We start from the raw sequence: 22,397 nt of genomic DNA on the forward strand, positions 1-22,397 counted from the left end.
TTATAAAATTGTTCATCCCCAATTCACAGACATCATGAAACATGAAATTAACTCCAGCATGTTGAAAGAAAGATTATGGATTAGCACAGAAATAAAGCACAAAGAAACAATTTCTTTTCCTTCCCATAGCCCAGAATTGCTATTAGCTTACCTTATTAGCTGGAATGCCAAACAGAATGTCTTTATGGAAAATTAAGTTCATTATTCATCTCAGCTTTGATTTGGTATAGTGCAGCTGAGAGCATTTAGCTTCTCTCTATGATTTGCCGATTCTAAGTGGTTGAGTGAGGCAGTAAACACAGGACTTGGGGGTGGGGGGAGAGTGGTTGGTCATGGCTCACAACTCAAGACTTGCAGCTTTACATTTTCATTCATATAAAGATAATTAATGAAATAAAACCCTATAACTGAAGAATAACATTTAAGTGAATACTTAACATTTTTCAGCCTGTGCAATTATGCATAGCAGTTGTAGTGTCAGGCATGCTCACTGTCCCAGCAAAATCATATTGCTATCTTTCATTATCTCAGTAAATTCTGGGCTATTGATCACTTTGCAGCACATATAGGGGGTAATGTATATTCTGTCAAGGGGAAGTCCCCAGGAGGGACCGACCTCTACAACTTGCTAAAAGAAGCATGCTTGATTGTCTGACTAGTGATGGAAAGACAAATGCATTTTACAGTGTTGAAGTATGCACAGGCACAAATTGGATACAACATTCAGTTAGCTAACAGAGAGATTTTAGGGAGTAAAATAATAGATTTCCATCCCTGAGACATCAAATTCTCTTTTAGAGAAAAATTAAGGAATACCTCTCAGTAATTCATTCATTTTCTTCAAAAGACTTAAACATGTTTTAGAAACCTTTGGCAAACACTTCTAATTTTTTAAAAAATTGAATTCCATAGAGAAACATCCCAGAAAAACTTGTTTAAAGTGTATGTGTGTCTCATTTCTAGATGGGGCAAAGGAACTATTGCAGTGTCCTCTTCCAGGGATTTCACTTTATAAGTTTTAAGTGGGCGGCATTTACTAAAACCCAGCTTTGCTGAGTGCAGTCTGCAACCATATCAGCAAGATCACCTTTAGGTTATCAATAGACAAGGACAGTATGACTAAGCAAAACAATTTCAGTTTAGAGCAAAGACATACACCTTTCTTTTCTTCGTCACCATACAAAACCAAACCCCAAAACTTTCCTCTACTGAGTTAATAAAAGCATCGCTGCATTTAATAAGAAATGACAAAATCATAATTAGATAATTGGTTTACCTCAAAATGTTAAATGTAATGTAACCATATGACCCAGCAATTACATTTTTAGGAATATACCAGGAGAAATGAAAGTATTTCACTGTCCCTACAAACACTTGTACACAAATGTTCATAGAACCATTATTCACAATAGTCAAAAAAGTAGAAACAACCCTCATATCCACTAACTGATGAAAGGGTTTAAAAATGTAGTATATCCATACAATAAAACATTGTTTGGAAGAAAAAGAAATGAGGTATTGATACGTGCTATAACATGGATAAATCTTAAAAATGGTATGATAATTGAAAGAGGCCAGTCTCAAAAGATCACATATTATAAGATTCTATTTAGATGAAATGTCCAGAAGAGGCAGAGTTTATAGGAACAGAAAAGTAGACTACTGGCTGCCCTGGGCCTGGGGCAGGGGATCAGGAAGTGACTGGTAACAGGTACAGGGTTCTTTACTGGAGTGAGGAAAATATTCTTATCTTAGATCTTGGTGATGGCTGCACAACAATTGTGAACACACTGAAACCACTTAATTGTATACTTTAAATGGGTAAATAATATCACAATAAAAAATTTATTTTAACATGGTGCATTCCATTGATTTGTGAATGTTAAATCAACTTTACATCCCTAAGATAATATTCTCTTGCTCATGATATATAATCTTTTAAATATATTGATGTACTCAATTTGTTAAGGGCTCATATGTCTATTTTATGAGGAAGATAGGTCAGTAAGTTTCTTTTCTTGTAATATCTTTTTCTTGCTTTGGTATCAGAATAACATTGGCTTAAGAAAATAAATCTTGCTTTCTGAAAAAAAAAGTCATAAAGTTATTAATTTGCCAAAAGAATGTTGTCGTATGTTTATAATTATATGGATGAATTATATATAACACATTCTGCACAAGGCAGATAGGGAGAGGTTGGGGAGGAGAAAAGATGACCCCAAGTATGGGATGCTCTTGGGGACTAGAGGGCTGCAGATTTATCTCAAGAACCACCTGTGCTGGTGTTCTATCATGGCTAATTTTCAGTAAAAAAAAAACAATCCCCAAGTCTGCAAGAGTGAGAGCACCAGAAAACAGAGGAGGACCAGAAGGAAGAGGACTAGGAGGAAGAAGAGAATAAAGATGAAGGAGAGGAAGGACAAGAAAGAGGAAGAAAAAGAGGAGAATAAGATTCGGGGGAGCTGTGTTTGATCAGGTGTATGAAAGGGCAGGCAATTCAAGGAAAGGTAGGATCACAAAACGTAATTATAGTGACAACCTATCAAATGATCCAGATGAGAATAAAAGAAGAAAGCCTGGAAAGAAACCAAAAGAATTGCGCAATGAGGGTTCTAAAGTATTCAAATGAAAGAAACCTGTTTTAAACATGAGAGATGAGTTCACAATCAAGAAAGAACATAGGTAAGTGATGGGTGTCTACACAAAGTGCCCCAAAAGGGCTAAAGCACAGAATGAAATGAGGTTTGTGAATTTTCGAAAGAGCCAAGGGCCAGGCACAGTGGCTCACTTCTGTAATCCCAACACTTTGGGAAGATGAGATGTTTGAGACCACCCTGGGCAACACAGTGGGACCGTGTCTCTACAGAAAATAAAAAAATTAACCAGGTAAAATTAGCATGCCAGTAGTCCCAGCTGATCAGGAGGTTGAGGCGGGAGGATCATTTGAGCCCAGGAGTTCGAGGCTGCAGTGAGTCATGATTGCATCATTGCACTCCAGCCTTGACAAGGGAGCAAGACCCTGTCNAAAAAAAAAAAAAAAAAAAAAAAAAAAACCAAGGACAGTAAAAACCAAAAAGACCTTTTAAAAGAGATGGCTTGGAATGAATAGAACAAGGAAAATCCCAAAGCTTGTTCCAGATGGTACAATGTGAACAGATGATAATGAAGGAGGAGGAAGGGGAGGAGGGGCAGGAGGGAGGAGGGAGGAGAAGGACAAATCTCAAACTCTCACACTTTTATTTTTCTACTATTTTCTCTAACAGAGGACATGATCTTCAAATTCCAAAAGGCAGAAGAAGCATGATAAAGAGAAATTTGAACCCCAGGAAAACCTCTTCTATGCAGATGACTCATACATTTATATTTTTGTTCCAGAACTCCCATGTAAGTATCAGGTACTTGCCAACTTCACTTAGATACTTCAAAGTGCTGCATACATAGCACCTTCAAAACCAAACTCTCCCGCCCCCACCTCCACCCCAACAGTAAACGTACTTTGGCTCCTGAAAAGTTCTGTACTTCAGTGAATGGAACCACTGTCTTCTATGCAGGTCAAAAACCTGGATACTCATTTTAGACACTTCCCTCTCCCACTGTATCACCAAGTGATATTGATTTGGAATCTCTGGAAACTACCCACTTACCCCACTATCACTGTCGCCACTCTAGTCCCAATAACCATTTTCTTGCACAAACATTATATTTGTCTTCTAACTGATTCTCCTTTTCCATTGTCTTTCTCCTTCCGCTCCATCCAAAGCGATGTTTTCAGAGGGCAAAGCAGATATTAGCTTTCTTCACTCCTCCCCTCATTACTAACAGGATATAAAGATTCAAATGTTAAATGTGACGTCTGGGGCCCTGTGGCATGGTCCTGCATCTTTCCAGACTTATCTTGCACTATCTGGGTAATACAGCCATGTTAGATTCTTTTCTCACCTTTTTGTTTCTTTCTGCCTTTGTATACGCTCTTCCCACTACTTGAGACATGATTCCCTTGGCTCATTGTCTAATTAAGTCTAACTTTTCCTTTAGGCCTCATCCCAGTCTTACTCCCTAGGGCCTGCTTTGCTGAACTTCTCAAGTCAGTATGTGATTACCTAATCTCTTTTGTAGGTATTGAGCCAAGTGATAATTTGGGATAAACTTTACTTATGAGCAGAAGGTTCAAAAGGTGCATGGGTCACTATACTAAGTATCTTCAAAAAGACTCACTTAAAATTGAGTCTCTTCGTTAAATTCACTGTGGAGAGAACTTCTAATAGGATGTTATTCACCCTTCTAATAGGACGAGCAGGGGGGGTGCATTGCACAGAAGGAGGCAGGAAATAAACACTTTGAGATCAGGCACACTACAGAAGATCTCAGGTGCTGACGTGTAGGAGGGTGCCAAGAAATACCAATTCCCCATGCCCTAGACCCCATGGGGCCCTAGTCCAGTGGAAAGCTGAATTCAGCCACCGTTTCTCCTCATGAAGAAAGGGACAGCCCTGACTGCAGACATTTCACTGCCAGAGAAGCAGGGCAGAGCTCTCAAAATAATTCAATAGCCCTTACCATGTAGTAAAGTGACATTCATTTGTGATCGATTTGAGAATGTTTATGTCACCACTGAGCAATGGGAGCACAAGAGCAGGAATCATGTCTGTTTCTGATCATCATGGTATCCTTTGCCTCTACTCAGGGCCTAGGCATTTAATAAATATTTTTGAAGAAATGAGTGACAGACCTCTTAAATTGCTAGGCCGTGGTGAGTGGGTAATGACAACATTAACTGTGATTAGCAAAACACTTGAAAGCAAGTGTTTATTATATAGAGTGTTAGTACTAGTGTTCTTGTTTATAAATCTGATCTTTCTATGTCTTTCTCTTGTCAATAACACTGTGATGCCGTTAAGGCATAATGATTCAGTGTTAGTCAAACACATACATTCTGCTTAGGAAATTAGCATGTGGGATGGTGAGGCCAGGCGTAGTGGCTCACCCCTGTAATCCCAGCACTTTGGGAGGCCGAGGTGGGTGGATCCCTTGAGGTCAGGAGTTTAAGAGTCTGTATTTTTAAAACTAAAACTACAAAAATTAAAATACAAAAATTTCTACTAAAAATACAAAAGTTAGCCAGGCATGGTGGTGGGTGCCTGTAATCTCAGCTACTTGGGAGGCTGAAGCAGGAGAGTCACTTGAACCTGGGAGGCAGAGGTTGCAGTGAGCTGAGATCGTGTCACTGCACTCCAGTCTGGGTGACAAAGCAAGACTTCATCTCAAAAGAAAAAAAGAAAGAAAGAATATGTGGGATGTTGATTAAAAATATTATAAGATCCATTAGAGATTATTAATTTAATTTTGCCAATGAAGACATTTTTCTGTTTAAAAAGAGGGCACACCTAAAAATGTTAAGCTTGAGTTTTTGTGCTTGACAAATTATAACTCAAAGAACTTTTGGTAGAGCCCCCAAAATCAACCTGGGCATTCTTAAAGATTGTTAAAAGAAATGGTGGTGATGAAAGACTGAAGATAGACAAGACTTTGAATCTTTAAAGATACACGGCGTCTCAGCATGATCCTAGAACAGGCTGTTAAATAGAAGGTCTGTGAGTGCTTCAAGAGGCAACCCAGCTTTACAAAGAAGTAATACGCTAAGCTGTCTGTGCTTTATTTTTATTTTTCATTTTTGAAGATTAACTTGGTTGGTAGGTAAACACACATACTGAGATTCCTTATCCAAAATCATCTTCATAGAAAAAGAAAAAATAAAAGCAAAAACAAACAAAAAAAAAAAAAAAAAAGAGAAAAAGATTTCTAAATGGTAACAGGACTGATTTTCACAGGAGCTGAATTTTTTCACTTCTCCTGGAATCCATTCGAAACAACAAAAACAATACAACAAAATGAAAAGAAACACCCACAAATTACATTTTCAGCAAAACCAGCAGATAATCCACAAACTCCAATGTCAGAGTCAGGCAGAAAGCCAAGGAGAAAAATCTTAATACTGTGGTAGGTAAGTGGGAGGTATGAAGGGGTTCTAGATATAGCAGAACTCAGAAATCTCTGAATATCCACTCCCCAAAAGTAAGGGCCTTAATCCAAGAGGAAACTGCTGCACAAAAGACTGAAATTTACACAGCAGGTGGAGAATAAATGGCAAGTCTCATTAGGGTCAGGAAAATTCTAAAAGTGTTACTGAACTAGGTTTGGTTCTGAGTCAGATGACAGGTGACTATCTAGATGCATCTTATTATGAAGAAACAATTCACATTGTAGCAGCAGCGAAGGAAGCCCTTGATGCTTAGAAAACTACTGCCCATCGTTCCCTCCACAGGAACATTCTTTTGATTTCCTAGGAAAATCCAACTTATTCAAATAGGAGTAATATACAAGTAATACACACACACATATGATAAAAAATATGACCTGTGACATGAGTTTACCTATATAACACACCTGCACATGTACCCCTGAACTTAAAATAAAAGTTTAAAAATAAAAAAATAAAAGAAATGTGAAGAAGGGCAGTTAGGAATTTCTTGTAAACAATGAAAACTCAACTGAAATATATGTTGTTACAAAAAATATTAAAAGCATAACTCAACATTCTATTATTAATTAAACCAATAATTAATGAAGCAGTTAGAACTGTAAAAGATCTCAAATCAGAATTATAAGAACTCAGGGAAGAAATTAGAAGAAAACAGGAGGTTATTGGTAGACTTCTGGAGGATGTAAAATGGGAACTGGCAGAATTGAAGAAAAGGAGAGTAAAGGAAGGGACATAAAAGACAAAAAATGAAAATGCAAATAAATTATACAGAGGCAAAAAAGATAAAGGAGAATTAGAGAGAAAAGGACATATACTGAATACAGGCAAAGGAGAGCCGTCATATGCATAGCTGCAACCTCAGAAGAAGAAAGCCAAAACAATGGAATAGGATAATTACTTTAAAATATAATTCAATAAAACTTTTCTAAAATAAAAAAGCCTTAAATCTACTTATTAAAAAGATATCCATTGTGTCAGTGCAAAGCCATCTGGAATCATCAACACAAAGACATATCCCAGAAAAATTTTTGAAAAGAATCCTTTAGGTAGTCAGGCAAAAAGATAAAATTAGTTAAGGAAAAGAAAATGAGGCTGACATCAGATTTATCCACAGAAACATCTAACTTCAGTAGAGAGTGGAGCAGGATCCATAAGACAGCAAGTTAGAAGGCAGGAGCCAAAGATTTTCTATCTAATAAAGCGCCCCTTCAATATCAAGACTCAAGGAAAAAGACAGCTTTGAGCGTACCAGGATTTGGGTAATATTGCTTCCTCATATTTTCTAGGGGAGGATCCTAAAGGAGGTGCTGTAGACTAACACGAATCAACAGAGGTATGTTGGCAAAAGAACCAGTGGCCAATGTTTAAATGATCCAACATGACAGGAAGTTCCTGTTGGCTACATATAGATACCCTTTAAGATTTTTTTCTATTCCCAATTTGTTGTAATTTTTTTTTTTTGTTAGATCATTAATGGCTGTTGAATGTTTGGAAATACCTTTTCTGCATATATTGAGACAGTCCTATGTACTTTTCTCCCTTTAATCTTTAAGTGCTGTGAATATTGTGAATATCCTTTCTAATGTTAAACTTTCCTTTTGTTAAGAAATAAGCATCTGGCCATGTTATTTTATGTTATTTTATATTATTTAATTATATTTCTAAGTTTATTAATAATTTTTATGTAAGATTCATGAAACAAATTGTGTTTAAATTTTTCTTTCTTAAATGGCCCTTGTCTGGTTTAAGTATATATTAAATCCTGAAACTAACTGGGCATCTATTTTTGTTGTTGTTGTTCTGGTTTCTAGAAGAATTTTCATATGACAGGGATTACCTTTTCTTGCAGGTTTTATAAAACTAATAGGGTCTAGTCTTTTTCTAAGTAAATTTTAAACTAAAATTTTAAATTTTAATGTGTCAATTTCTTAAGTTGTTATGGATACTCAAGGTTTCTGTTTTTGCTGAGTTTTGAATGCTTTATTTTTCCAGGAAACTAAACAGTTACACTTTTAAGGGACAGATTGAGTATTCCTTATTTGAAATGCTTGGAACCAGAAAGGTTTTGGATTTCAGATTGTTTTGGATTTTAGAACACAGTCATGGGCCAAATGACATTTTCGTCAATGATGATTGCATATAAGACAGTGGCCCCATAAGATTATAATACTGTATTTGTACCTTTTTTATGTGTAGGTACACAAATACTTAATGTGTTTTAATTGTCTACAGTATTCAGCACAGTAACAGTACAAGTTTATGGTCTAGGAGCAAGAGGTTACACCATAGCTGAGGGGTGTAGGAGGCTCCCCTCTCTAGGTCTGTGTCAGTAAATGCTATGATGTTCACACAACAGCCAAATTCCCTTATGATGCATTCCTCTGAAGGTATTCCTGTCATTAAGTGATGCCTGGTTGTGTTTGCATTTTAGTGGCTCAGCAACTCTAATCTGAAAATCTGAAATTCAAAATGCTCCACTGAGCATTTCCTTTGAGTGTCATGTTGGCTCTCAAAATGTTTTGGATTTTGGAGCATTTGGATTTCAGATTTTCAAATTGGGGCACTCAACTTGCATTCATATGTAATTTATTTCTGTTTTTTTTTTTCATGATAGATTTAATATCTACTGTGTATATATCCATGGCCCTTTTTTCATTTCTAATAGTGGTTATATTGCGCTTTTCCCCTCCTTGGTGACTTTACTCAGAGGCTTATTGATATTATCAGTCTTTTCAAAGAACAGCAACAACACAAACTTGTAAACAGTGATTGTATATGGGGGATTTCTATTATCTTCTTTATGTTCTTAGATATTTTACAAAATTTCCCCAACAAATGTATATTAACTTTATGAACCCCTTCCCCTAATAACACCTGTAACAAAGTGATACACTTTTAAATAAAATTTTAAAATGTAGACTGAATAGGAGATGCACAGCTGGTTGAATGATTTTTCCTAAATGGTATCTTAATAATTTCATGAAAAAGAATAGGACAGTCTCTAACGATAAGCAGAATCTTTCTTTCTGGCCCTATTCTGAACTTTTAAAAATTGTCAACTTCAACAATGATATATTGGATACTATTATGAGAATTAAAATATAATACATTGGGGGGAAATAGTTAAAATATTGGATCTCAGATTTAGCATTCCCAAATTTTGACAGTGAAAACATTCTTTTTGGCAATTCAAATGACATTTTTAGATGAGTGATTTAGAAACAAGTTGTTCTTTCCTCAAGATTCTACTGCTTTTTTCTGGAAAATTATAGTAATAAATAAAGAACTCTAAGATGACTACTAACGTTAAGTGGAGCTCCATAGAGTTAGGTAGTGTACAAGCTGCACGTGAGTAAGCAGTGGCCTTTGCCTGGAATACACTCATATCTGTATAATAATATTTAATGCAGATAAATGTAATACTCCACATTGTGTTAAATCACCTGAGTGTGCAGTAGAATGTGGGGAAACCTATCAGTATGATTTCATATGAAAAAATGGTTCCAGAAATGTTAGCTGAGTGTGGGGCAGGCTGACATGATTACCAGACAAGCTGGTGGTTTGATAGAAGTTCATGTCCAAAGATTTCCACTGAAAGCTGTGAAATCTGGACCCAAAAGAACTAATATTCACAGAATTACACCATAAGCTAAGAGGGATGCTTTTCTTGGGGTGAGATACAATTTGTCAGAGGAGATGCTGAAAGTCCTTTTCTTAAAGAACTGCTGAAGGCAGTATTCACAATAAAAGTCATGGAATCAACCTAAAGGCCCATCAACAGTAGACTGGATAAAGAAAATACAGTACATATACACCATGGAATACTATGCAGTCATTAAATAGAATGAAATTATGTCCTTTGCAGCAACATGGATGAAGCGAGAGGCCATCGTCCTAAGTGAACTAACAAGAGAACAGAAGCCAAATTCCACCTATTCTCACTTAAGCCAAACATTAAGTACATATGGACACAAACAAGGGAATAACAGCCTCCAGGGCCTAGTTGAGGCTGGAGGGAGGGAGGGAGGAAGGTGAGATCAAAAAGCTCCCTATTGGGTATTATGCTTATTACCTGAGTGATGAAATAATATGTGCACCAACCCCACATGGCAGGTAATTTGCCTATGCAGTGAACCTTCATGGTTATCCGTTAATCTAAAATAAAGGAAAAAAATGCTGAAGGAACTAGTTCTATTGATGGTGGAATAATGAAGACTTAAGTGGCAAATAATGGTTTGCATTAAACATTTGAAGGAATGCCGCATGGTGGAGTAATTAGGTATATTTCCTGTTTTCTACAACCAATAAAAGGGAGGTTGATTTAAAGAAAAATTATTCTTATTTTATGGCTCCGAGACAAATTAAAAGGGAGATGGATTTGGATTTACAATAGAGAACAATCGTCAACAATGTGTGTCAAGAAGGGAAAGTGCCTCTGGGGTGGAAATCCAGGCCACTTTTCTAGAGGCCACGGGCAATATGTGTGGAGAATCCATCTATGTGTAACATTTAGTTTTTTGCATGACCTTTGGCCTGGCTCATCTACTTCCAGGAATTTTTCCTGAATAAACAACTAGATGATTATTAAAGAGTTTGTAACAGTAAAGGATTTGAATAGGTTACTAAGTAAATATGAAGAAAAGAAAAAGAAATGTGAAAGAAACAGTAACAAGAGCAAAGACAGTTGGGAAAGAGAGTGAACTCAATGGAACAGAAACTACAATTATAAGCACTGGGGTAAAAAAGAGTATGAGACATTATTAGAAAATGGCCAGTCAAAATAAGGTTGAATGCAGGACACTGAGGCAATGGCCCAATTTTTTTGTTAATTAGATGAGAGAATTGTGATTGCTAAAATTAAACTTAGATTGAGGAACTCTGGTGAAGTGAGGTCAACAGAAATAGCTAATAGGTGGGAAATTACCTTAGTCACTTGGAACTGAACAAACCTATTACTAATGGGTAGTACATTGTTTATAATATAAAGAAATACAGCTGATTATTTAGCATAATGCTACATCCATAGAGGACTTCAGTATGTAGTATGAAGAAAATGTTTGCTCCAGAAGTGTGCACTCCAGGCTAGATATCAGCACAGACATTTGTGATGCCTCCATTTAAAAATAACAAAAAGAGCCAAAAACCTCTGTAGATTATTATTCAAAATTAGAATAATTAAATTATTGTAAGATGCTAAGAATTACTTGCATTGCTTTCTTCAACTTGAAGGATGTGCATAATATTTGGGAATTCTAATCAGAAAGAGTTTTAGCCTTTTATTGAAAATGACATTTATGGTATTATTCATAATGGTAAAAAATTATTTTAAAATTCAAATGACAAATAATTTAGAAATGTAAATTCTAGTCATGGTGTATTTTCATACTTTAATAGTGATACATATTTTCATTAAATGATAGACTATTATTAAACATAATAAACATTTATGAAAATGATACAAAATGATTTTTACCCTTTCACTTTAGGGAAATTCTTGGCAAGTTCAACCGCAATAGTTACTTCCCAGTTGCCAAGTCTTTTCTGGCCTTTTTTTTTTTTTGACGGAGTCTTGCACTATTGCCCAGGCTGGAGTGCAGTGGTGCGATCTCGGCTCACTGCAGCCTCCTGGGTTCAAGTGGTTCTCCTGCTTCAGCTTCACAAGTGGCTGGGATTATAGGCACCTGCCACCAGTTGAAAGTATGGCTATGCACCCAATTTTTCAAACCATAAATTTTTCATCATTTTTACTTTTCTCTTTCCTGACACCTCAGTAGTTCAATCCCTAAGTCCAGGTAATTCTATTCCTAAAATATGTTTTTTCCTATTTAAAAAACTTTCACCGTCAGTTCCCGTCTCCTCCCAGGTTGGTGAGAGCTCCTTGAGGGCAAGAGTCATGTCCTTTCAACTTTGTTTTCCCAGTCTTTAACAGAGCCCTTAACCTGAAATATACTTAGCATTCACAAGTGTTTGAATTAAAAATTATATTATATACAACCCAAGGCAAACATATATATATAACACCTGATTGCAAATGTGTATGATGCATGTATTTACATGTATAGATACTGGAAGGGGATTTCAAATGACATGAAGAATTGGTGTTTTACTGTAAAGTCAAGAGACTAATAAAAATTTCAAATAAGAAGCAGCACATATATTACTCACAGGCAAAGAAGAATCTAGATCTAATAAACTAAAAAATTGTCTAGCATGAGCTTCTTCAGCTCCAAAAAGCTTACCAAATGAGTTTTCACATGATAAACATTAGAGGGCATACCATCTCACAAGAAAGGAACACTCCTTTTAGGTGACACTAAGGGTTAACACTTTAAATATAAGAACAGTGGTGGATGAAGCTATCGAATGCCTATGTTTCAGGAAGAGTGAACAGTAAGACTTTCGTACTCCAGAGCTGTTTTCATACATGAGGTTATGGATTATTTTTAAGTAAGATGTTAGAGCAGGTGACAATTTTTAACACGGACTAAAAAGTTAATTGCAACTCAAAAATTAACAATATTTAAGAGTGAAGGACTGTATACTGCAGAGTATGTAAGTGAGTATGCCATCTCTGACAAGTACTCTGACTTGAAATAGCGATTTGAATGGACATGCTGCCAAACTATTTTAGAAGAGTATTCTTTGAAAATAATCTAAAAAACACAGAAATGGATGGTTTTCTCATTTCATCACCATATATATGAAATATCCAGGGACCAATACACATATACAATGATCTCATTGAGCCGATATGTGCTAGATGTATAATTTCACACATCCTTCACGCCAAGTTTTCAAAAAAGGTATTACGTTTAGAAACACGTTTTAGATAGTAGATTCTATAGTAGGCAGATTAAGGGCTCCCCAACGATGCCCATATCTTAATCCATGGAACCTGTGTTACTTTATACAGCAGATGTGATTAATTTTGTGCTCTTTAATGGGAAGATTGTCCTGCATTATCAAGTGGGCCCAATATAATCACAAGGAGACGGAAGGAAAGTCAGAGAGGGAGATGTGGCCACAGACACAGATCAGGGTGATAACATTGCTGGCTTTGGAGATGAAGGAAGGGGCCAGGAGTCAAGGAATGTAGGTGGCTTCTAGCAGCCTGAAAAGGCAAGAAAAGGGATCTTCCTTAGAGCCTCCAAAAGGAACACAGCCCTGCATTTTGATTGTAGTTCATTGAGATCCGTTGTGAACTTCTGACCTGTAGAACTGTATGATAATAAATTTGTGGTGTTAAGCTGCTAAATTGGGGGCAATTTGTTATTGCAGCCATAGGAAGTTAATACAGATGCTGGAGGGTTTCATTTGCTCAAAAGCCTGACTAAATGAAATTGTGATCTCTTAACAGTAACTTTTGCAACGTCTCTGAAATCTGTTCGCTTGCTTCAGTTTACACTGCTACCACCATGCTCGTTCAGGCATAATAATAATAGGATTTATTGAGGCATTATATAATGTCCCCTTTCCAAGCATTGGTCTGTGCCTTCTATATGTATTAACTCATTTAATTCTCATTTAATTCTTTCGACAACCCTGTATGATAGGTATTTTTATTATCTCCACGTTACAGAGGAGGAGACCAAGGCAGAGAGACATGAAATATCTCACTCAATGTTGTATATAATTGCTAATATACAGGATTTGAACACAGCTTTCTGGCAGCAAAGCTGTATTTGCTCTTCCCAGAACTAAATTGAACTGCATGGCTGTCAATGAAGGTGAACTCCTCACTAATTACCATCTATGTTGACTGTTGAAATCTCGTGGTAGACAGAATTTTGGCTCCTGTGATCTCCACCTTCTGGTGCCATGCCCTTGAATTTGTGATGTTTCATAAAAAAAGGGATTTTGCAGATGGAATTAAGTGTTTTTAAGGTATTATTAGGCATGGGGCTTATAGGGCTGAATTATTGAGGGATGAATAAACAATAAGAAAATGCTAAGAGAAATCTCTCCTGATATACTCCCATAAAAATACTTTCAAGGCTTCAGAGATATGGTATTTCAAATGAGGAAACTTCCTTCTCCTCTATCCGTCCTTACCTAAAATCCAGGTTTAAATTCTTTCTGTAAACTCCCCTATTCTTTGTTCAGATGTCTTTATGCTTCTTTCTTTGCCCATACTGGACTATAAACTTTTTGAGAGTAGAAACTGTCTTAGAAATCTTTGAATTCCTGTTTCCTATCAACTTTAACTCTTACATAGAGAAGATCCTCATTTTTTGTTACTTGAATTGGTTATTCAGGAAAAGCTCCTTTACAAAAAAATACTATGACAGCGTTTACATTGTCATAGGAACTCTAAATTCCAACAGAGGCTCTGTTCACTTCAGCTAATATTCATCCACAATAATTCTTTAAAAACTTCATATTTCTCAAATTTATTCTGGAGACTTTCCTAATAAATTGTCATCATAAGGAAGAAGGAAAGCCATCAGTGTTATGCTTTTAAGGAAAAAGCATATAATTTTTAAAAATATCATAATTTAAACTTGTTAGTGACTCCTTACTTCCTTCGGAGACATGATAAAGGCTAAGAACTTTTCTTGTAAGCAAGATGAACATCTCACCCACTCCTCTGAATTTTATGTAAGTTCAGGAATTTGCTGATTGTGTAGGGTCCAATCTTGCACGCCCTACATGTCACAGCCTTAGATGGAGAACACCTGAATTAGGTGGATGAGATGCCCTGTCCTTCTGCATTTGACTTTCTGCCCAAACCCCCCACACTGTCCTCTACCCCACCCAAGGGTCTTCTTGAGATAGGATTATTTCGGAAGTCAGTCAAATGTGCAGTCTCATCAGTTCTGCTTCTGTTCTGCCCTAGCCTGACTAGTGACAACCCTGCTGATATTCCAATCCTAAACATCTTCCCCTGACAGTCCAATTAGGGAATCCTGCCTCGATAGGCTTTTCCAATGACCCTGCCACCAATGGCATTGTTCTGATTGGTTGGGCTGAAGTGATCTCTCTCTTTCCAGGCCTCAAACATGGCAAAAGAGAGCTTGGTTTCAGAGAGAAACATGAAAAATGCAGCTTTTGAACTTTGGTGAGTAAACAAAGGCAGCCAGACAGTGACACCTGTAAATCAATCATGTTCATTTTTCAATGTGCATTGGAAAGGTTTGAGACTCACTTGTCTCAGCAAACAGGATTAAATTAGATCACTACCCTGGATAATCCATAATGAACACTCCAAGAGCCCTTCTAGAAAGCTCTTTCCCTTTGACCAAAGGCATAAGCAATGTGGGGTAGAGAGGAGTCTTTCGGGTAATGTGTAAACTGAACCTGTCGGAGGATGAGGGGCCCCATCTGAATGGCACCAGCTGAAGGACTGGCTGTAGCAGATATTATGATGTACTGCCAACCTCCAAATCCATTTGCACCCGGGTGCTGCTCCTAGAGGTGCCAAAACATTGTAATTTACAAGTAAATGTGAGGAGGAAGACAGTTTTGCAGATATGATTCTCAAATGGGGAAGAGATTACAGATGAGGGTTACTGTCCAAGTGAGAGCTTCAGCAACTACTGCCCAAAACTCAGTTTGACAATGGAAATATTACGAAAGGTGCTGCTGCCAACTTGGGTAACTAATGGTGAGGCAGGTACAAAATGCAGAGGAGGAGCTGAGCAGGCACGTGGGTGGGACAGCGCCAGTTGGGTGGGAAGATCCTTGGAGACAATGCATGCAACGTGCCCAGCACAATGGCCAGCACATCACGAGTGACTAATAAAAGGGGGGTGAGAATCCCAGCAAAACCCCAGGCCCATGTTATCCTCATGTTTCTAACGGGAAGTCAGTTGTACTTATTGCAAACTAGGTATGTTATATAATTGACTCCTCAAAACAATGCCATGAGGTAAATATTTTTGCAAATGAAGAAAACGAAGTTTTGAATGGTGGAATGATTTATTTAATGCCAAACTGTGAGGGCATGGAGGACAGGTATTCAAACAGGGCAGGCCTCGCCCTCACTGGGGCTTCCTGCCTCGCTTTGGGCACACAGAAAACTACCAGGCAATTTGGATACCTCTAATCATGGGGCAACACCACAGGGTATTAACTTTTTATGGCAAAGTCCCAATCTACTAGAAGTCAGAGAGTAAAAAAGATAAAAAACAATGAGAGCAATGCCGTCCAATACAACTTTCCGTGATGATAGAAATGTTGATTGACGGATTAATAAACAATAGAAAACATGGTTACTGACCACTAGAAATGTAGCTATGATGACTGAGAAACTGGATTTTTATTTTTTTAAACTTTAATTCATTGAAATTTAAAGACCCACATGTGGCTAGTGGCTACCACGTGGGACAGCACAGAACTAGACTACCTGATTTAAAAGGAACCCTAGGGCTCATTTGCCCTCATTTCACCAAATAGGGAAATGTCCTTAGCTTTACACCTCATATGTTCATCCAGTTTCTCATTACACACTTTTATTAATAAGAAACTCTTCCTTTTACTTGGGATCTGACACCTTTGTTAGAAAAATCTCTCTAATCTAATAGCTACATTGGTGTTATAATCTAAAGTTTTGGTAATAAACCCGTTCATTATTCCTTGGGGTTATCTCCCAACTAGCCAGCTCCGCTCTTCTCACACCTGGAAGCATTTAGGTCTGTGAGGGCAGCCCCAGAGGCATCGAAATTCTCCAGGTGCACAGTGTTGCTGCTGCTATCCACAGCATCCATGCCATTCTATCCTGCCAGCTGGTACTGATGCTGAGTGCACGGATGCAATGTGAATCTGAGGGGATTTCCTTTACAGTGGCGCAGCGCTGCTTGCTAGATTTCTTCCCCAGGGCCCGACCAGGCCTCTGGAGCCAGCTGCCTGGTGGCTGGGCTCAGGAGCCTGCAACCTCCCCGGCCCCTCTGGAAAGCAGCTCCATGCTCTTTTCTGATGCTCATACCATTGGTTCCCTTGAGAAATACTGCCCAGAGATTAAACTGCTTGGGCTTGGCCTTTAGGCCAGACCATATCCTGCATCTTTGGGAAACTTAAGTACTTTAGAAAATAAAATCCTGTATTACCTTGTCAACTAGGAAGAAATTCTGTTCGCCATTTGCTTATTTCTACCAGCTGAGTGGTCAGCTACCCATCTAGTCGTTTCCTTTCCTGCTTTTATCTAGCCACTGCCCCCAGGGTTCAGTATGGGTCCAACGAGTGCTAAAGAAATCTTGGTTGAGTAAAAGACTCATGGAGAACGACAGTATTATAAAATCATTTAACAGAATTTTTCATTATACATTTGTGAACAGATAATGCAAGGGGAATACATATTACGACAGGTAGATTCACGGCGGGTTGAAGCGAAAATGCTCAGTTCTATTCATCTATTAATCTAACAACACCTTGAAAAACATAAATAAGATCAAATTGGCATGGTTTAATTTTAGGTAATTATTTCACTTCTCAGTTTCTTTGAAGCCCCTGTTAAGTGAATAATTAATATTTTATATGCATGGGGTTATTTTATAAAATATGGAACTAAGAGGAAGTGGAGGCTTTTGTTTTGGTTTGGTTTTGAGACAGAGTCTCGCTCTGTCACCCAGGCTGGAGTGCAGTGGTGCGATCTTGGCTCACTGCAACAGCTACCTCCTAGGTTCAAACAATTCTCCTGCCTCAGCCTCCTGAGTAGCTGGGACTACAGGCATGTGCCACCACGTCCTGCTAATTTTTGTATTTTTAGTGGAGATGGGGTTTCGCCATGTTGGTCAGGCTGGTCTTGAACGCCTGACCTCATGATCCACCCACCTTGGTCTCCCAACGTGCTGGGATTACAGGAGCGAGTCACTACACCAGGCCAGAAGTGGAGGCTTTTAAATATGGCCATATGAAGACTAACTCTTATTTTAAATTAACTTCATCTGGGCTTAAACAAAGAGGGGAGAGCATTAAGCAAGCGTTTGCTATAGAACACTGAACTATCTTCAGTGTGATACATGTACATGAAGAAATACCCAAAACCAGCTAAGAAGGAGGATTATGAAGATTACATTGACTTCTAAGTTCATGACTGAGTATGGTGCCTTTATTCTGATGGATTTCCAGTCTGACTATTCTGCATTGTTGTCTATTATAAGGATTTAATGTAAACTCTACTGATATTATCTAACAGCACCATTTATGCACTGGATACCTGCAGCCACCCCTAAAGTGGCACATGTAACGGTTCCACCTTGGAAAGTGTATGACTCACTAATTCAGTTTTACTTTGATAGGTAATTAAGCAACATTCTAAGGGTAGATCTTTAGGGAAGCATATCTTTTCTTTCAAACCTGAACTAGTAATTTAACAAATAGTAAAATGGGTAAATCTCCCAAACATTTAGTTAACACTCTGGGATATATGAAGCTCATGTACCAAGCAGAATTCTGGTTCACAATATGCTGAGAGCTAACCATCTGGTCTCCCAAAAAGTAAGGGCAGACAAAATATAAAATCACGCTGACTTATCTCTGTAAGTCTGGGTTTTGAGTTTGGGTTGAATTTAATTGGGTTTGAAGATTCCCAGCTTACTTCCTCATCATTTCAGAAACAGACCTTCCAAAATTAAATTAAGCAAATAATATTAAATGGACAGATAGTGCATATTTGGCCATAAGAAGCTTATAGTGTTATTAATAATGTTATACCTACAATCAGGCTGGCAGTCTCATGGGGTCAATAGTATTGTTTCTTGTTGAAACAAACAAACAACATTTCCACTCACATGAAACAATGTTCTATTATAACCTTTTTATATATCTCACTTTGCAAATCAACCTCATGTATTACTTGTTTTCAAACATGACCACTTTTCAAACTAGATTTAGTTTTACACCTAATCATAGAAGTAGAACCTGTTTTTTAAACCATAATTAATCATTTTTAATTGTCATTTAAAAAATTCTCATTTAAAAATCCTTCAAGAGAAGACCAAAGGAAATATTTACAAAGCAGAGACAGCATGGTATGGTGGAGAACAGATTGTGGAATCAGACAGGCCAGGGCTTAAATCTGTTTTGTCACTTACTAGCAGAATAATCTTGAGCAAATTCAATACCCTCCTTTTCATATAAAACAGAGGTCAGAACAACTACCACAGAAACTTCCGGAGATAAAGACAATGTAAGAACAATGTATGGTAAGCACAAGTCCATAGAACCTTCTCAATAAGTTATGGTTCTTCTTTCTCTCCTTCTCCTTCCCCCTACTCCATCTTCTGTTCAACATGGTGCTATGGAAAGAACACTAGACTGGGAGTCGAGGGGCCTATGTGTTTCTAAAAAAGTCAATTCCTTTTCTTTGGGTCACGGCTGGAGAAAATGTATAAAGGTGACATAAGAATTTGTCACCTTTGAGCTTAAAGCCCGAAAGTGATTTTATAATATGAGTCAATCAGAAACTCTTAGAGTCCCAGGATCAGTTGCTGTCCTTTTAATGAAGGGCAGGGCACCAGGACTGCAACCAGGACAGCTGCTGCTGCTAATTCAACTTACCACACTGGGGATGGATAACGCACCATGCCCAGCATAGGGACCCCACTATTTTTTGGGAACTTATCAGAGCTTTCTGATTGATCTGATTTATTAAGAGTGGGCTTATTAAGAGCAGATACAGAAATTTCCCTCCTGGATCATTAAACTCTTTCTCAGGCAGCTTAGATTGATGAATGGGGAAGGAATGGGCACTAGTTTAAAAACTGTAGAAAGCCCAGGTACAGGGTGGGGTGTGGTGACTTGGGGAGATAATTTAGATCTGAAACCTCCTGTTCTTGCGTCAATGTGAGTATTGCTGTTTTAAATTGTTTTACACACTTTGCTTTATTTGAACACAGACTTCAATGGTTAAGAAGTACAAAATGCACCGGGCTAAGTGATATTTTGAGTTCTTCCAGATACCTGCTTCTATTGATGGTGTGTGTTCTTGGGAAATTAATACAGAAAGGCATAATGAGATGCTCGCTCTAGAAACTTTAACAATAGACTGGGCGTGGACCATAGCAAATCAGACCCAGCCACCAGAGTAGAAAGGGCAGGAGCTGGGACTGGAAGAAAATGTCCTGAGTGTCCATCAAGTGTGGAATCAGTGTTATATTTATTTATTTATTTATTTGGGACAGAGTCTCACTATGTCACTCAGGCTGGAGTGCAGTGGCACAATCTTGGCTCACTGCAACCTCTGCCTCCTGGGTTCAAGCGATTCTCCTGACACAGCCTCCCAAGTAGCTGGGACTGCAGGCACCTGCCACCATGCCCAGCTAATTTTTTTTTTTTTTTTTTTTTTTTAGTAGAAATGGGGTTTCACCATGTTGGCCAGGCTGGTCTTGAATTTCTGACCTCATGATCCACCTGCCTCAGCCTCCCAAAGTGCTGGGATTATAGGCAGTTGAGCCCTGCACCCAGCCAGAATCAGTGTTATTAACACGGTGAGTAATGGTGTGAGTAACATCAAGATAAATGCACACCTCTTGCTAGAGATTGAGGGACTTGAAAGTAAGAGGAGCTGAGGAAGACTTTTAAGTTCGGTTGCTTTTCCCCACCCCTCTCCACAACCAAGGGCCATGGAAATGCCACTTAGCCTCTATAGACCTCAGTTTCCTCATCTGTAAACTGACAATCTTGGACTAGGATTCTCTTCCAAATTATGTAATAAAATAGCTACATAAAAGGAAAGGGAAAAGAAGTGAGAGAAGAGAGAACTGGGGAGGAGAAGAGTATTGCTGAGCTCAGCCCTCTTGCTAAAGAGGATTCATGGGGTGGGGCAGGAAGGAGGAGGGGATAAAATTAACCACTGGTGTGGCTTTCTGAGGTTCATGTCAGTAAGATCAATGAAGGAAGAAATTAAGGTCTTGCCTAGTATGGGCACAGTCTTCCAGGAGTGCTACATCCCACTCTGGGGGCTCTGTGGTGTGGATGAGGGGTGGGGCCTCAGAGGCCAAAGAGAAGGGCAGTTGGGAGGAGAAATGGGGTGGGGGAAAATCGTTTGAAATTTCCTGTAATGGAAAATTACAGGAATTGGTCATCTAGATTTACAAATAGAATCTAATAAATAAAAGTTGGTTTTGGGTGTTTTTTTTCTTTTTAAAGCAGCTTGAAAGTCAAAGTATATGTTTTTAAAGAAACGTGAAAGTTCAGATGAGACACACTTAATGGCTTGTTCAGTTCATGAGATCATCTGGCATGAAATAAAATGTTTCTTTTTTCCATGCAGTGATTGCGTAACTCAAATATGGCAAAGCAACCTACACTATAATTTTCGGCCTCTGGATCTGATTTTTCATAAGCCTCACCACACACCCCTCGCAGAAAGCTCTTGTTTCTGGTGGATTCATTTCACCTCCTTTGTGAAAGCCTTAGAAGAAAGCAGTAAGCAGGGAATATCAGCTATTTATAGGCATTTTTGACTAAAAGTGTCTGTTCAGCGTGCCATGGAATCCTTCCAAGAGGTGGGAGAACAGGAAACTATCTAAAATCAACTAGAAGGGTGGAGGAGTGTTATGGGGGAATGATTTTGCAGGGGAGTCATTTTCAGAAAGCTCAGGTTTCATTTGCAAACAAATGACAGTTAGTTTCACTGACACCCCTTGAGTTACAGATAAGCCTTCAAAACTTTTACTAGTTAAGGAGAGAAGACAAAAGCATAACATTTCCAAGGATTACAGGTAGTTGGATTCCTTTAAGGGACTTTAAAAGGAAAAGCCCTATAGAAATGCCTCTCTCCCTACTTATTTACTGCCGAAAGGGATGCCAGCCAGATGGACGTCCCCAGAGGAGCTCAGACTGTAGGTGGCAGTCACAGTGTGGACTGCAGGTGCTGGGGTGGCCTAACAGGGTCTTACAGTGCCCATCGATTATCTCTATCATCACTAATTTCCACTTTTATAACCAAAAATGGCAAGCCTATTTGCTCAAGTTTTCATAATTAAGAGATGTAATTTCATTAAATGTACTAAACCCTTCTTGTGAACGCTGAATGCTTTCGTTTTCACTGTTTTGTTGACATTGAGAAGCAGGCGAGGTAGACTTTAGACTGCCGAAAGCCTCAGTGTGCACAGAAGTTTGAACTTCCAATGGTTCTGTGAAGAGGTCCTGAGAGAGACCTGGCTTCAGTGTTCACCTGCACATTTGAATTTCTACAGCATTAGAAGAATTATATACCTGGCTTAGGGACTTCGGGCATGAGTAAAGAAGAGCGATGGCCAAGGGCGTTTGGTCATCTTCTATAAATGGTGGAAAAGCACCTATCAAGGTGCCTCAGAGAACCTGGTTCTCCTAAGCCAATTAAAGAGGAGATGAAGGTGGATAGAGTTCCCTTATATTATTAATAAGTTTGTCCTGCGGACTTACCAGAGCTGTC

General features: G+C 38.3%; 1 protein-coding gene across 14 annotated transcripts in view; it reads right to left on the reverse strand.

Annotated features, from left to right (window-relative positions):
* Nucleotides 1-22,397, reverse strand: part of DLGAP1 (DLG associated protein 1) — a 980,899-nt gene that overhangs the window by 341,134 nt on the left and 617,368 nt on the right. Inside the window, exon 1 of one of the 14 annotated variants that reach the window (XM_017515912.2) lies at nucleotides 152-329. The exons of 11 other annotated variants lie outside the window; for them this stretch is intronic. In XM_017515912.2, coding sequence (XP_017371401.1) covers nucleotides 152-202 — 51 coding nt within the window. In that variant the 5' untranslated portion in view covers nucleotides 203-329. Of the gene's footprint in view, nucleotides 1-151; nucleotides 330-22,397 lie in introns of those variants that run through there. 2 more of the 14 variants (XM_017515916.2, XM_017515918.2) reach the window with 2 other exon arrangements.

Source organism: Cebus imitator, unplaced genomic scaffold, assembly GCF_001604975.1.
Source record: "Cebus imitator isolate Cc_AM_T3 unplaced genomic scaffold, Cebus_imitator-1.0 Scaffold565, whole genome shotgun sequence".
NCBI lineage: Eukaryota > Metazoa > Chordata > Mammalia > Primates > Cebidae > Cebus > Cebus imitator.